The following is an 18,051-nucleotide window of genomic DNA, read 5'->3' as shown; positions in this document are numbered from 1 at the left end:
AAATAACCTTCATATTCTTATTCACTGGTTGTTACTCAAAATGATTATTGTTACCTTATCAAGTGAAAGGCAGTGTGTTTTCTGTTGTAAATCTAGATATGCTCTTTTAAGAAAAGATAAAGATTATAGGATATGCCCATTTAAGAAAAGACAAAGGTTATAGGATAAAAACTGTTAACGGTAGTTACTCTGGGGAGTACTATTTTGCTATAAACCAGATTTGTACCAAATATCGGCAGTTATTTAGATTGACTACTGATCTGAGTCTGACAATGTCCTAGATAAACTTTTTTTCTTTCTGAGATGGAGTCTCACTCTGTCACCCAGGATGCAGTGTGGTGGCACAATCTCAGCTCACTGCAACCTCCGCCACCCCAGTGCAAGCGACTCTCCTGCCCCAGCCTCCCGAATAGCTGAGACTACAGGTGTGCAACACCATGTTCAGCTAATTTTTTGTATTTTTAGTAGGGATGAGGTTTCACCATTTTAGCCAGGCTGGTCTTGAACTCCTAACCTCAAGTGATCCTCCCACCTCGGCCTCACAAAGTGTTGGGATTACAGGCATGAGCCACCATGCCCAGCCTAGATAAACTTTTATCAGCTCATGTCAATATAGTTAAACTATAGTTATATTGATTCTTCAGCAATAAATGAACTTCAAATTTTAATCTATGTTATAATCCTCATTCTTTTAGATACCACTCACCTTTTCCCTGCAGTTCAAAAACTGTAAGTTAGCCAGAGTCACACAGCTTGTTATGTGGTGACCAAGTCTGGGTTGAAATTAAGTCTGTTGAGTTCCAAACCCATGCTCATAGATATAAAATACAACGTACTCTATGCTGGTAGGACCTATTTTCAGCAGAGAAAGTATGCTTGAAAATAGGAGGAACCTCCACTTATTACATTTTTTATATGGTATGACTATGATTTATTTCTATATACTTGGTCAAATATAAAAATAAACAGGCAAAAATAAGTTAAAAACAAAGAAACAAACAAAACTAAATCCCTTAATCCTTGCATATGCAGTTGAATACAGAATTAACGTTTTGTGAGTTTTTAAAGCAAAGAACAATGTTCAAGTCTGTTAGAGACAAAATTTAATATTTTCAGTTTCAGGAAATCAAAGGTAAAACACATTTTCTGTATCACAAAGACTAACATAAATCTAGTAGGGAAAAAGGTTAATTAAGCTAGAATAGATAATTTGACTCTATTTCAAGTCACGAAATTTTGTAGCCATTTGACTTTGGCCTAAGCTTTCTGAACTTGAAATTCCTTGTCTATGTAATGGGGATCATAATATCTGCTCTCTTTCTTTGTATGATTGTTCTAAGATTAAGAAAAGTAAGGTATACACACACAGCCTTACAATGGAGAAAAGTAATGTTTAAATGTATGATGTTCTAGAAAAGAACATTTCCATTTATTTGCATTGTATTGACTTCAGTTATGTACTAAATTAGCAGAACTTTAAGATATTCAAATATGGAATTCTATTTTATCAGTTACCTATGATGTTTATCTTATTTTTTAGCATAAAACTTGAGGTTTTTCACCATTTCTGATTCTCTTAATATGCCACCTAAAAATGTTATAACAATTATTGTAACATTGATAGCAGGATTCATTTTAGGGCAGAAATAATCTTTGTTTTGTGTTATTTAAATAAACATATATTTGAATAATTCTATATAAAATTAATCCTATAGATTTTGATATTTAAAAAACATAGAATGAAAACCAAACATGGGACTAACTGCCTCTGAAATCTACAGACCTTTATTCTAGGACATTTTAAATCAGGCTTAGGTTGGATTATTCTGTTTTAAAAATGTTGGTAAAACTACAGATGTTTCTGAAAGAGTGAAGCATTACTATTGGCTTGAATTTCTTTTAAAAATAAAAGGACTATATAGGCCTATATAGGTTTTCTGAGAATCATTGGGAAAATTTGGAGCAGATTCCACAGGTTTGCATACAGACAGCAGTATGTATGCATAGGTCACGTTCGTCATTTTTCATAGGTATTTTATTAATTCAGTATGAAATAACACTAGTTAACTTGATGTTCACTGATATATTCCAGAATCTGACTGCAATGAATCTTAATAGATTTACAAAAGGTCCTAACTGAAAAAGTTTCAATGTAATATTAGCTATCTAAATTGGCAACTAGATGAAAATTTAAAAATAGGAACATTTTCATGGCAAAGTACAAAATAATTATATCTGATCCCTGCTAAATCTTTCTTGTTTGGAGGATATTTGCTAAGAAATAAGAGCTACTTCCTGTCTTCCTCATGCCAAGTTCTCATAGAGCATCTGATGATTCTGAATCTTCCCCTGGAGTTTAATTCAAACTCAGATGGGATCCTAAATCCTGCAGTCCCTAGGCAGACTCTGGTAGTTTCTGATAGAAAACCCTTCAGAGAATGGGGCCTTCCCCAAATTTGCCAGTTCTTTGTCAGTCACTCTGACAGCATGTGGAAAGTTTTTCTTTAAATCCCTTTTCTAAATTACTTATTTTAATTCTGTAGCTCTTTTCCCTCCCTGACACCTTATTTTTATCATATGCTATTTTTCCAGGAACTGTAGTGGCCATAAAATCATTAAAATATATACGGTTTTTTCCTTTTGTGAGCTTATGTGGTATGATGAAATCTGAAATCAATATAGTTAGGCCTGGTAGAGATCTACGCAGGATATTAAGAGGGTAAAGAGGGTAAATACCGTGTACAGTTGGGTAGTGCAGTGTACAAGGAAGGGTTCCTAGACTTGTAGGAGTAATGGCATTAATACAGAAGGAGAAGCAAAAGCCTGCCAGGTAAAGATTATGGTAGAGGAGAGAAAGCCTTCCTAGTGAGTGAACCTCATGAGCAAGGCACAAAATGAGAAATGACTTGGAGTTTATTAACGAACTACAGAGAGAAGTGGTTCCCGATGTGCCCTTTTGGATAGTGAATGCTTTCTAAAGATGTTTTATCACCAAGGAATACTCATTACTGCTTATTCAGTGTCCTACTAGGTTAGCTATATTTAGTTCTTTAGTTATGATGTGCACAAAATATCACATCTATCTATTTGGGGTGTGCATAGTGGAAAGTTTGTGAGTCATTAGACTTATACACACCTGAGGTCATTTCCTACTTCTGCAACCCACTCACCATTGTGACCAAGGGCAAGTTATTTAAACTCTCTGAGCTTTAGTTTTTTTCCTTTTTTTTTTTTTTGAGATGGAGTGTCATTCTGTCGCCAAGGCTGGAGTGCAGTGGCATGATCTCAGCTCACTGCAACCTCCCCCTCCCAGGTTTAGGCGATTCTCTTGTCTCAGCCTCCCGAGTAGCGGAGACTACAGGCACGCACCATCATGCCTAGCTAATTACTTTGTTTTTAGTAGAGATGTGGTTTCACCATGTTGGCCAGGCTGTCCTGGAACTCCTGACCTCCAAATGATCCACCCGCCTCAGCCTCCCAAAGTGCTGGGATTACAGGAGTGAGCCACCATGTCCGGCCTGAGCTTTAGTTTTCTTAATTCCTAAAACAGATAAAAATAGTTATGTTTTAGAATTGCCTTGATGATTAAGTGATATATTGTTTTTAAGATGGTTTGAATTGTATGAGCCCAAACTAGTTCCCTCAGTAGATGGCAGCTGTCACTATTATTCTGGTTGATACAAATGCCAATTTGTCTTTTTAAATATTAAATTGGATTTATTTAATTCTGGGAGTCATAGAATAACACAAATATGAGTTAATGTATATAAATTATTTAAGTTTACATATGAAGCTCTTTAATTATATTTTGTTACCTTTTTAATAGGAAAAATCTCAAATATTATTCAGTGTATTGGATGTTGCCCATCAGTTTATAAAGGATGTTAATCCAGATGAACCCAAAGAGGAAAATAATTCTACAAAGGAAACCAGTAAAATTCAGCATAAACCCAAATCTGTACTTCTCCAAAGGAGCAGCTCTGAGGTAAACTGAGGAAAATATAGTAGACATTTTCTGACATACGTACCTATGGCAGGTGCTATTCATGTACTTAACTTGAGCTATAGAATTTCGCCGATAATTTCATCCCATTATTATTTCATATGGATTTGTTCTTTATTAACCAAATACATCTTGACTATAAAAATCTTTTGAAGAAGATTGCTTTGATTCCACTGAACACTACTCTTTTTGTTGAATGATCTTTTGACCATATGTCTTCCTGGACATTTTTATCCATGTCAGGAATTGGATGAGTATTTGGGGAAAACATTTTTTTAAAAACCACAATGCAACCTAACAATTTTATGTTAGTCAGGACTTCATTCAGAGAAGCTAAAAATACAAAATCTTGCCCAGAGTTTTAAGTGACAGGCAATTGCACAGTTATATAAAACCAGATTTATACCAAATTCTGGTAGTTATTCAGATTGACTGCTGATCTGACAATGTGCTAGATAAGCTTTTATCAACTCATGTCTATATATTTATAATAGACATATTGATTCTTTAGCAAGAAATGAACTTCAAATTTTGATCTATGTTATAATCCTCATTCTTTTAGATGCCAGTCACCTTTTCCCTGCAGTTCAAAAACTGTAACTTAGCTGAAGTCATGCTGCTTGTTATGTGTTGACCAAGTCTGGGTTGAAGTTAAATCTGTTGTGTTCCAAACCCACACTCATAGACCTAAAAGAAAATGTGTTCTATGCTAGTAGGACCTATTTTCAGCAGAGGAAGTGTGCTTGAATTTTTCAGGAGTGTCAGCATATTTGTGTGGATTTCGCTTTCTAATAGACCTGTCAAGGACGTTTTGTGAAGAATCACTGCCTTCTAATTATAATAATAATGTATTGAAGACCAGACACTGCCCTAAATATTTTACACATTATCTCCTTTTGTCTTTTCTTAATTATTCCTCTTTTTCAAATGAGAGAATAGTGGCAAGGAATAGTTTTTATAAATTGCCAAAGGTAGAATTGATAATGGAACTTAGATTTCAGCTCAGACCTTCTGACTTCAAATATCCTGCATTTAACCACTCTGCAGAGACTGTGGTTTTAAAAGTTTCTTCTTCATGCCTGCCTTTTCATCTAATTTATCCTATCAAAAATAAATCAGCAGCTAACTTTTATTGAACACCTTATGCTAGGCATTGTGCTTAATGCTTTACTTGCCTTATCCAATAATCACAATAACCATGTAAGGTTTGTGCTATTATTACCCCAATTTAACAGATAAGAAAGATGAGAGGTTAAGTAACTAGCCTTACTAGAAAGTGATAGAGTAGCCTCCTCTGTGCTATTTATTAATCTTTACACTAGATGTTTCTTCTTGTCTTCATAGGTAACTGTGCATGCTGTATACATTGTCTGCCATTGTCTTAACTTAAAAACCATTAATTCAATGATTTCATCCAGGAGTGTGTATTAAAATCAACTGGAGAAACATGAAAGAAATACATATGATTGAGTTCAGTATCTCCGTGGGTGGGGTTCAGGTGTGTGTGTGTGTGTGTGTGTGTGTGTGTGTGTGTGTGTTTAACTCCTCAGTGATTCTGGTGAGTGTTCTTGTTGGGAGTCACTGCTGTAGATGACAGAGTACACAATGAAGAGTAACCCCTTCATAGGCTTAGTGTTCCTTTCAGCACTGCTTCTCAAACTGTAATAAGCATCATAAGAATTGGAGATTGTTAAAAACTTGCATTCCTGGGTCTGTCACCAAATTTGGATTTTTAAAAATATTTACATCTGGGTTAGGGCTCAAGAGTCTGATTTTTAATTTAATGGCTAGAAGAGCCAAATAGTACCAATGCCTGATGCCTCTTTTATGGCCTTTTTAATGGATCAAAGCCAATGGCACATCCTTGGAAAGAGGTACAGTTCATGAAAGAGCTTACATCTTATAAGCTGAAACCTGGTTTGAAATAATGATGCTATTTTTCTTATAGCATTGTAATATTGGACAAGTTACTTAGCTTTTTTGATCTGTTTTCTCCTTTGGAAAGTGGGGATATTAAAACACAGCATCTTACAGGGATATCACGTACTTACAGGGTAATGAATGTACAGCATTGAATTTCTATGTGCGTCTTCAAATTTCTTTTAGAATTGGGCAAGGTCATATTGGACTCTGAGTGGACATGATATATCACAGTTTTGAGCTGAAACGTTTAAGAGCTAATGTACAACCCTCCAGCTTTTTCTACCCTGCCACAGCTATGTGGAAGCCAGGTATTCCAATGGTGTAACTCCAATATGCAAATGTCTGACATCTCTGATTCATTGCTTGGAAGGAAGCTTCCCTGGAGAGCTGCTGAAATTGCTGCACGTTGAAATCATTTTGTATTAAGCCACTGAGTTTTCAATGCTTGTTCATTAGTGTAGCATGTATACATAGATACACTGACATATTGCTTACTGGATACCAATAAGTACCTTCTCACAAATACTCCTAAGACTGTATCTTTAAACTAAATTGTTCCTGTCTTTTCCAAAACCTATAAATGTTATTGTTGGAGGCGTCCTACCTAGCTTTCCAAGCCAACAAAGGCAGTTATTTTCTATAGTATTTTCACTTCCTCCTCTGCACATCCAATTGGTTACTGTATTAGTCTTCTCAGGCTGCCATAACAAAATACCTCCAACTGAGTGGTTTAAACGACAGAAATTTATTTTGCAGAGTTCTGTAGTCTAGAAGTCCCAGATAAAGGTGCTGGCAATATTGGTTTCTGGTGAGGCTTTACTTCTGGCCTGTAGATGGCTGCCTTCTTGCTGTGTTCTTATATGGCCTTTCTTCTGTATGCACATGCATATAGAAGGGGGAGACAGACAGAGACAGAAAAAAAAAGAGAGGAGAGAGAAGAGATATATGATGCCTTTTCTTCTTATTATTATTTATTTATTTGAGACAGAGTCTTGCTCTGTTGCCCAGGCTAGAGTGCAGTGGTGTGAACTCAGCTCACTGCAACCTCCTCCCATGCTCAAACGTTCCTCCCACCACAGCCTCCTGTGTAGCTGGGACCACAAGTGCATACACCACGTCCAACTGTCTCCCTCTTCTTAACAGGATACCAGTCCTATTAGATTAAGGCCTCAACTTCATGATCTCATTTAACCTCAATTACCTCCTTACAGGCCCTATCTCAAAATGTAGTCACATTGGGGGTTAGGGCTTCAACATATGAATTTGTGCAGGGAGATGTAATTCAGTCCACAATAGTTATCATGTCCCATATATGCTACCAGCCAAGAACTCTTGAATGTTTGGTCATTTATTCTATCCTTATTGCTCTTTTAGATACTGCAATTTCTTCTTTAAAAAAGGGTTTATAAATGGAAAGTGCATTTCATTCTCTTCTAGGAGTCAGGCAACCCTTCTGGTTTTGTATGTATTTTTTTACACAAATGTTAATATGTTTGCTCTACAAACATGTTTGCTCTGCATTTTTTTCACTTAACTTTGTAGTTTTTATATCCATAGAAGTACATTCTACAACCTTCTCATTCTATGTAGTGGCTGTAAAATACTCCATTTACTGGATGTGAAAAGAATTCTAAAAATCTATCTTCCACTCATGAGCATTTATGCTGTTTCAGTCTTTTGCCAGTGTATGCTAAAATATAAAGTATAATTTTGAATAATGTGGTTTTGCACAGATAAAAGTATATCAGTATGATAAAATCCTGAAACTCCTAGATAAAAAATTATGCATTTGTAATGTTGGTCAATGTGGGCCAAATAGGACAATGTCTGTAACATTTCAATTGATTTCCTTGCAGCCAAAGGCACTATTTTCTAATTTCCCTCTCTTTGCCATACTGGTATGTGGGACTTTACAATGGTTTTACATATCCAATGGGTTTAAGTTCCTCTGTGCAGCAGGCAGAGCCCTTTATATTCTTCCCCTTCTTCCTTTCTACCCTTTATATTTTCTCATTCTTTACTTTTTGCTACATCAATGCAAACTGCTTATAGTTCCATGCCACCAATGCTGTTTGACTCCCATGTCCTAGCATGCATATCATTTCCTTTCTCTGGAATGCTGCCTTTGGCACGTTTTGCTTATGGGATTCTTGTTTTATCTTTCAAAATCCAATTCAGACATCATTTTCCCTGAGTTTTACCTGCTTCTTGCACCTTTTTCTGTTGTGGACTTATTAACCTGTGTTTCTGTGGCCAACGGTTAGCATAGTGTCTCGCGTCCGACAGGTCCTCAGATACTTTTTGCTCATATTTAAAATTTTTTATATACATCTTTAGCAATATACCCTGAATTGTACTCTAACAAACTGCCTGTTTATTTTTCAATTGTGGGCTGAACATAGAGATTTATACTCTCATGTCTTTAAAGATACACATGGACATTTAGCAATTTGACCACTGTGGGTAATCCACATTTGATAATTCAGCCACTGGTGTGGGTTTTACTTTGCTTTGGTTTCCTAATGTGGCTGTTCTCTCTGATTCAGTGCATAGCTTCCAAATACTACCTTCATTTTCTTGTGTGCTTGGACTGGATTTATATTTTGTACTGAATTCATCTCTCCACAACCATCATTAATCTGAAGAGCATGCATTGTATTACATGCATCGATGAACTTTCTTCATGCATTTCACTAACTTTTAATGAGCACCTACTTTGTGCCAGGCACTACTCTTGGCACTAAGAAAAAAGACCAAATCCACAACTTCATTATATACTAATGGGGAAAGACAGGCAATAAATAAACATATAGAATAAAGTCACATGGGAGTAAGTAATGGGAAGAAGAATAAAACAGTTAAGGAATTATTAAATTCGGGAAAGGGGGCCTATTAGTTTTAGAATTGGTAGTAAGGAACTCTTTGAGTAGGCGATATCTGAGCATTTCATTGAGTCAATGAAATGAGGGAATGGCTATGTAAAGATATGGAGAAGGCTCATTCCAGGCATTGGGTATAGCTAATACAAGGCCTTGAGGAGGAAATGTGCTTGATGAGTTCTCAGAACTGCAAGAATGTGAGACTAGCTGGTGCAGGGTGAATGAAAGGAGAATAGAAGGAGGTAAAGTAAAAGGCAAGGAAATACAAGGTTGTGTAGGGCGGTGTAGGTCCTAGTAGGAACTTGGGGTTTCATAGAGAGTCAACAGAAAGTTTCGAGCAGGGGAATGTCTGATCAGATTTACATTTTTAAAAAAAACCTGTTTTTTTGATATGAGAAGGTTGCGGGGAGTAGGAGATTGGGGGCATAGGGAGAATGGATACAAGGCAATTGCACCTTTACAGAGAGAACACTGGTGAACAGCATAATAATAAGTCATTAGTTCTGTAGGCTCTCATCTTCATAATTTCTGAAGAGACCATTTATAATTGCCAGTAGAGTTTTAAAGAACAGAGTAAAGCATATAAATAAGCACAACTTAAAAATATTGTAAGTTAAAAAAGTCTGATTTGTAATGACTAATAATTAGTTCTACATGTATTTTAAAACAGAAATTTTTTGATTAAAACAATTTTTGTGGGTAAATACAGAAAATTTAATAAAGCATGCCTATATATCCTTTTAATTAGGTAGAAATTACAATGACGAAAAGAGCAGAATGTACAAAACCGAGAGAGAGTCTGTTGTGTGAAGGGACATTCGATGAGGAAGCTTCTGCACAGTCCTTTCAGGAAGTGTTAAGTCAATGGAGAACCGGAAATCATGATGACAACAAGAAACAGAATTTATATGCAGCAGTAAAAGGTATGGCTTTATTTTATTTATTTATTTTTTGAGACAGAGTCTCACTTGGTTGCCCAGGCTGGAGTGCAGTGGTGTGATCTTGGCTTACTGCAACCTCCGCCTTCCAGTTTCAAGTAATTCTCCTGCCTCGGCCTTCTGAGTAGCTGGGATTACAAGTGTGTGCCACCATGCCCGGCTAATTTTTGTATTTTTAGTTGAGACGGGGTTTTGCCATGTTGGGCAGGCTGGTCTCAAACTCCTGACCTCCTGACCCACCTGCCTCAGCCTCCCAAAGTGCTGGGATTACAGACAGAAGCCACCGTGCCCGGCCGGTATGGCTATTTTTATAACATGAATGTTTTAAAATGAAGCTGACTTTATTTACCTCCATTCTCTGTGAATATAAATGTGATGTTCAAAATCTATAAACACTGGGACAGCAGTTTGCTATAACTCCTCAAAGGAGCGTGCACTGTGTGATCATTGGTGAGTGGTTTAATATTTATAGGCCCTGAATTGGGCACTAGGGGGATTTGCATTTGTTTTCTATGTAAATTCAGACTGTCAAATGAATGGATAATTGGATTCTTTCAGTTCTTCTTCTGGTAGAAATTTTTGCCAGGACAACTATTGCTTTTTTGAGCAGTAACTGTAACACATAAAATGGGAGAGTCTGTGAGATAAAGAAGAATTTTTTTTTTTTTTTAGAATATTTGACTTAAAAATACAATTTTAAGGACCACTGTGAACTTCAGGAGGAGAATTGATTTGTGTTCTCATTGTTTTTGTTTCTTTTTGAACTACTTTTTGTTCTTTTTTTGTTTTATAATTTCGCTCTGCATTCTAGACATTGATGATCTAGATGACTGAACGCTGTGTTTAAGTTTCCCAGTATGTCTTGAGGAAAACATAAGTTTTAAAAGTATTAAATTTAATAATTTTATTACTCAGAATCTTGTAGTGTCTTCCAATTGCTTTTCATTTAATATAAAATGTTAGATAATAAATTTCAATCATGTATCTTACTTGCCAATTTTACTATTTTTATTTCATTCTTTTCCAGTGGAGAAACTCTTCTGATTATTACACTTTTATTACACAGTGTAATTTCTAATCTCAAAGTATCACACATTGTCTTCTAATTATAATTAAACTTTTAAATAAATTTTCTTCAAGTATTTTTCTACATTTCTTTATTACACATCAATTTCATTGACATTTTCAAGACATTATTTGTATTCTGTCTTCTTAGTAGTTTATATCTCAGTATACACCTCATTTCTCATTTGCTGTGTTATTTTATGTGCTTTATACTTGCTTCTTCATGCAATTTTTTTTTTACTTGTCAACCCTGAAAAGTACTAATTATTCTATAGAAATACTTCTTTGTCTACTTTGAAAGCCATAGTATTTAAAATAATACTGTACCGAGTTGAAAAGTCACCAGATCAGAAGTGTAACTCTTTTAAAATTTGTTCTCCATAATGGAAATAACCATATGATAAAATAATGAATGCTTATTTTAAAAGACTTGGTTATAACAAAAAGTTACCAAGAAAAAAATGAAAATAGCTCAGTCTCATCATATAGAGAAAATCCATGTCGACATTTTGGTACATGTTTTTCAATAAACATAGTTATGTATACACACATGCTCACACAAAAAAATGAGGTAACACTAAATACTATTAGTTAACTTGCATTTTCACTGAGATTCTGTAATGGGCAACTGGCCGTCTAAATAGAGGTATACACAATCATTTGTAACTCTTGTAGAGTATTCTATATGACATGATTTAATCAGACATTTATTGATGGATATTTTATTTTTAATTCCCAGTAGTTAAAAGATATTATGATGGGCATCTTAGCTATTTGTGCACTTACATAGTTACCTTAAAATAAATTTCTAAATATAGAAATGTTGCCTCAGTTGTGACTTGTTTTATAAAATTTTAATGAATATTGTCAAACTGTCCTCCAAAAAGATTACTGTGTTGGTTGTACTCTCACTGGTAGAGTGTGACATGACTATTTGCCCACATTTTCTAGTTCTTTAACTTTAGCCAGTTTGGTTGACAATAAATTGTTATCATTATAGCTGGCTTTTTACCGTTATTTATGAAGTAGACAATATTGGCTATTTTTGTCATTACCTTTTGTTTTTATTATTTGCTAATATTTGGGCACAAGTAATGTTTTACATATTAGAGGTATACAACATTACTCTCAATAATAATTGTGTCAGTGAATATTGAGTAAACGCTATGTGGTGGGGGGCAAATGATGTGCAAAAGCAGTAGCAAACTCGTCTGGAACTTACGGCCTAAGTGGAGGTCAAAAAAATCAGTCAAATGATTAGTATAATTTGGATGAAGAAGTACAATGCCCACATCCATACCAGGTGTTATGGTTTGGCTGTGTCCCCACCGAAATCTCATCTTGAATGGTAGTTCTCATAATTTCCACGTGTTGTGGGAGGGACCCGGTGAGAGGTAATTGAATCATGGGAGTGGGTCTTTCCTGTGCTGTTCTCATGATAGTGAATACATCTCACAAGATATGATGGTTTTATAAATGGGAGTTCCCTGCACAAGCTCTCTCTTGCCCACCACCATGTAAGAAGTCTCTTTGCTCTTCCTTTGTCTTCTGTCATGATTACGAGGCCTCCCCAGCCATGTGGAACTGTGAATCAATTAAACCTCTTTCCTTTATAAATGACCCAGTCTCGGGTATGTCTTCATTAGCATCGTGAGAACAGATTAATATACCAAGTGAAAATAGCAGGCACTGCCTCTTTTCAACTGTGTCACACGAGTTTGGAAAGCAAGTAGAAGAAGACATTTAACAGTGTTAGATTAAGAAATAAAAAACAAATCAGATTAGATAAGATTGTGTTTATCAGTATAGATGTACTCACACAGGATTTGGATCTTAGTGTTTTGTCTCAAGCACTTCAGGAATGGCAGTAACAATTGGGCGGGTTGGTTAATTGAAAACTGGACTTGATTTTAAAGTTTATGAGATTGCGATGCTGTAATTTCCCTGCCATTTTGTAGAAGAAGAAGTTGGAAGGCTTTGGGAGATAGGAATTTTGGAACCGATAATGTGCAACCTACTTAGCTGTCATTACCAAGGCATTAAGCACCTTAATACTTAAAAAGGTTTGTTGTGGCCTTCCTCTATAGGCTGAAGATGACTGGAGGGGAATGCTTCAATGGGACCAAGCATCTTGATTTCAAAGAATGGAAATGATAGAGGCCAGGTGTTGGCACACAATCTTCAAAATTATGGTGAAAAAATTACCGAAGTAAGGGTCAAGGAAGAGTAGTGATCAGTGTTTCAATTCACAGAGATTTCTGATGATAATTGGTGTACCTAGGAATGAAAAAGTCATGCAGCCTACTGTTTTACCTATAGTAGAAGAAAATTTCTGTTTAATGGGCAGAGAGCCAGCTTCGGCCACCATATTGGGGATTCCGTTTTTTATGAAGTCCCCAGACCTAAGCCAGGTCACAGCTCTGGAATCCCTTGATTGAGAAAGAGACTGGGTCTGCTAGCTTATGTCTGTAATTTCAGCACTTTAGGAGGCCAGGAGGTTAAGACCAACCTGGGCAATGTAGTGAGACCTCATCTCTACACAAAATTTAAAGAAAAGTCATACATGATAATGTGAACCTATAGTCCTAGCTACGTGGGAGTCTGAGGGTCAACAATGACCTGAGCTCAGAATTTCAAAGTTATAGTGAGCTATGATCACGCCACTGCACTCCACCCTGCGTGACAATGTGAGAGCCTATCACAAAGAAAAACAAAGGATTTTGTTTGCTTTCCATTATCACTAACATTTAATATTGTGAGATTTAAAAATTTTTGCTTGTCTAGTGGAGATGATTTTGTGTACCTCTTATTACAAATTACATGAAACATCTTTTCACACATTTCTTGACCATTCAGTTTAGTAGTATGCTTTAAATTTCTAGTTTTCTAGTTATTTCTGTTACTGATTTTTAACTTGGTTTTATTTTAGTATTCTAAAATCTCATTTCCTTCTATGTGAAAGGCAGGTACTTTCAATGGCCCAGAAAGTTCTATGTGATCTGAAGTCCATTATCTCAGAGATCTCATCTCCTGTTACTCTCCTGCAGGCATGGCTAGCTTAGTTTCAGCCACTCTTAACTTCTGGCCGTTCTTCACACACTTCAGGCATACTTTCCCATCAGGAGTTTTGCACTATCTATTAAGGAAAACACCCATGATCCCATCAACTTGAGGGTGGAGAATCTTATGCACATTCTTATACAATGTAGCCAGTGAACCACGAAAGAAGGGAGCAAATAAAAACATAAGTTACATACCTAATTTGGCATTTCCCAGGGAGCCATGCCTCATAAATCCGTAAGTTTGTTTACAACAAGCAATTCTAAACAAGAGCTAGCATTTTAAATATACCATATAGCTAAAGAGTCTCCTCCCAGCAAATACTATTAATTCATTTGCCTGTAGGTCTAGTTATCAACATATTCACAAACAAATTAATCCAGGTCACCTCCCATCTTTATTTCTTGGGATTGTGCCATTGGTAAGGGAGAAAAGTGAAACACAGGCCAGCTGCTTTATCTTCTTCCTCCTTCATCACCCTTCTGTGTTTAGAGTTTATATCTCAAGCACAGTGGCTCTTCTCTAACATCTAGACAGAAAAAACAAAAGAGTTCTTTTTTTCCCTTTTTAGCTCTCCTGTCAAGAAATCTTGTTTCAAAATGAAAAGGGGGACTCATAGTGGAGGCATTTCTTTTCTCTCATGACTTGCTCATGTCCTTAACTCTGCTCTTTCAGTTCAAGGGATTCTGATCAGTGTTTTCCCAAACTTTTTCCAATTGCTTTCTTCAACATTGCTCTACTCTTTGGGAAGAATAGAAGTGGGATTCCTTACTTTATTTTTACTTTAATTTGTTTCCATTGCTGGCCCATGGCTGTTTCTGGCAGTTAATCATTAAAGTCTACAATATAAGGCTGGGACACCCTCTAGTCTTAGTTTATAAAAAAATGTTTTTCTCATCTTTACTATTTCCCTTGATTCTCCTACATTTTTTCCCCCTGTGATGTTCAGTTTGGAGACAGGAGCGATACGTGGGAGGGTGGAGAGACTAGTAATCCTGGATTTACACTGCTTTCTTCGCCAGATATCTTCATCAGTTTTAAATATCTCTGAATAGTGATTTTAATTTAGTAGTGCTTCAGAAATATCTTAAAACATCTGGAAGTAAATTACCATGTAGATATAAATATATGAAGAAAATTGTCTCCTCCAAATGTCATTATGAATTATTTCCTATTTCTCATGATGTGTAAATATTATTGTCAGTGGCTATAATACTTTCTACATCTGTGTATTATACCTTTATGTATGTGTTTATATAATGTACAATGAATGTTTGTGTTTATAATTTTTATTTAAAAGAATGAGTTGCTTTAACAAACCTTCTGAATCATAAGATCCCTTCAAGAGATTGTTGAAGAAAACTGTCTATCCAGTCACTTAATAAATTACCAATATTTAATACTTTTGTATTATTTAAACTTTAACCTATTGATTGTATAGGTAAATATTAAAGCATGTATGCCTCAAAAATGAGTTCTACATCTTAAGAGAAGATATGGTAATTTGTAAACTTGCTTATATTAATTATGCACATTGTATTTATTTTTACAGATTCATTGGAAGAATGTGAAGTACAGACTAATCTGAAAATTTGGAGAGAACCACTTAATATTGAACTTAAAGAAGACATTCTATCCTATATGGAAAAATTATGGCTTAAAAAGCACAGGAGGTATTTTCTGAAATTATAATACTATTAGGAAATATGGAAGTTATTTATGTTTCTTTCTTGTATGACATGCCTTCCTATAGCAATTTTATATGTATATTTCATATTTGCATACATAATTTTAAAGCAAGATTAAATCCCTGTGAAGTTGCTGTTCCAGTAAGAATTTTAATTCTATTTATGTATATGATGCATCATTAATTTAGAGTTTTCCTTGAGAAATGGAAGTGTGTATATGAGGAAAAGGCACAAATGCAGAAAACAATTTAAGAATAGTAATAAAAATAATGTGATAAATGAAAGACTACTTTGAGAAGACACCAGCTTTTTACATTAGCATTAACATTTGAGACTATAATTTTGAGAATCTAGTTTTAAATTAATTAAACCTTTTTCTAATTTTTTTAATAGTAATTAAATATACTTTATTCAAAGAGCTATCACCAGATACAATCAGCTAGAAACTGTGGCAAAATATAGGTTATTTTTTCGTGGATCTGAAGTGAGGCCTGAGATTCTGTATTTCTGAATTTCTAATAGCTCCCAGGTGATAATGATTGGATGAGGCTGGTCTCTGGTCTTTTTTTGAGGTGCAAGTTGGTGGAGGAGCTCTCTAGAATTTGCCTGAGAAGTGGTCATCATACCCTTGCTTCACCTTCAGTTACGCAAAACCATCTCCCAAGGTGGCCCATTCCATCTGTGGAAGAGATATTCATTGAACTGTAATCTGTTTCCAGCTCATTTCTAAACTTGGTTCTGATTCTATCTATTAAACCCATACAGATAAAATCTAATTTCTCTTCTCCATGGTATCTCTTCAGATTTTTGAAATCAGCCCTCACGTTTCCTGTGAAGCCTCTGCTAGATAGGTTAATACCTGCACCACCACTCACCTTCAACTGTTTTTAATGTGCTAGATTTTTTTCTTTTGGATTATTTTGAAAAGAAGATATACAGATGGGTTTCAAAATAACACAAAGAATTCCCAAATAACGTTCACTCAGCTTTCTCTAATGGTAACATCTTACATAAACATAGTGCATATCAAAACCAGGAAACTGACGTAGGGACAATATTATTGACAACTGTACATTTTACTTTAATTTTATCATCAGTGTTTTCATTATTATACTTACCCCATTCCAGGATCCAGTCCAGGATTACACATTATATTTTTTGTCATATCTCCTTATCCATTACAGTTCTTCAGTCTTTCCTTGCCTTTCATGACCTTAACACTTTTGAAGAGTGCCAGGTTTTCATAGAATGTACTCAATTTGGGCCTGTCTGATGTTTTTTCATAATTAGATTGAGGTTATACACTGTGAGGAAAAATACCACAGAGAGTATGTGTCCTTCTCAGTGCGTGACATTCTGGGATCATGATGTCAATATATCTTATTACAGATGATGTTAACCTTGATCACATAGTTAAGGTGGTGCTAAGTTTCTCCACTGTAAAATCACTACTTTCCCTTTATAATTGATAAATATTTTAGAGGAGACACATTGAGATGATACATCAACTCTGTTTTCCCTTAAACTTTCACCTCCTAATTTTAGAATTTGTGAGTGAATTTTGCCTGCAGCAGTTAGTACTCTCCTGCTCTATTGCTGATATTCTATTTCCTTTGTTCCCTTTAAATTTATTAGTTGGAATTCTTCTTAAAAGAAGTGTTCCTTCACCCACTTTTATTCAGTTTTTATTTATGTGAACTCATGAATATTTATTTTATTTTGGGGATTGATATCTAATATTATTGTTATTTATTTTGCAACTCAAATTATTTCTGCTTTGGCCATTGTGGACTCTCTCAGATTGACTCTTCATCCTTTTGACTTGTTGTCATCATTTTTTTTTTTTTTTTTTGGTTAGTTTGCTTTGAACATCTCTTTTTTTCTGGAACTCAAGATGCATTTTCCCTGCCCCAGCCAAGGAATTGTTTTTCCAAAAAAAATACTGATTCCCTTTATTGGAGAATGGTGCTCAGAAACAAAGATCTGGACTCTAGGTGTGGTCATTACTATTCTGGTGCCACAATTCTAGGCCTTCTCAGAGGAAGAAACTGGGAAGTACACACACACACACACACACACACACACACACACACACACACAAATCCACATACACACATATAAATTTTTTTCTGTATCTATCCATCTGGATATCTATTAAAGTAACATGCATTCACACTCAGGCATTCCGAATCCAAACCAGCATCACATGATTCATTTGCATTCTCCCTTTGCTTATTTGACAAATTTATTTCACCTACAGTGAGAAACTTGATTTTCATTATCTATATTTATTAATTAACCCTAAAATATATAGGTATGTATACATACAGTAGTTTCAGAATCACTAATATCACTGAGAGAAACAAGGGACAATTAGTTTCAAAATTACTATTAATAATATCACTGAAAGAAACAAATTTTCCACCTAGAGTACGGTCTTTGTGTGTCATACTTTGTATCTGTAGCCTGCGGTATCTAGGCCAAACCATATTCTC

General features: G+C 35.3%; 1 protein-coding gene across 2 annotated transcripts in view; it reads left to right on the top strand.

The window, feature by feature from the left end:
• The window catches only part of ZBBX (zinc finger B-box domain containing), a 134,275-nt gene that overhangs the window by 36,303 nt on the left and 79,921 nt on the right, over positions 1-18,051 (top strand). For both annotated transcript variants that reach the window (XM_003256401.4, XM_003256402.3), the window contains exons 10-12: positions 3,827-3,985; positions 9,554-9,728; positions 15,421-15,541. In XM_003256401.4, the coding sequence (XP_003256449.2) occupies positions 3,827-3,985; positions 9,554-9,728; positions 15,421-15,541 (455 nt within the window). The remainder of the gene's footprint in view (positions 1-3,826; positions 3,986-9,553; positions 9,729-15,420; positions 15,542-18,051) is intronic.

Source organism: Nomascus leucogenys, chromosome 11, assembly GCF_006542625.1.
Source record: "Nomascus leucogenys isolate Asia chromosome 11, Asia_NLE_v1, whole genome shotgun sequence".
Lineage (NCBI taxonomy): Eukaryota > Metazoa > Chordata > Mammalia > Primates > Hylobatidae > Nomascus > Nomascus leucogenys.
Note: the sequence above shows the minus strand (reverse complement) of the source record. Positions and strands in the feature narration are given on the sequence as shown.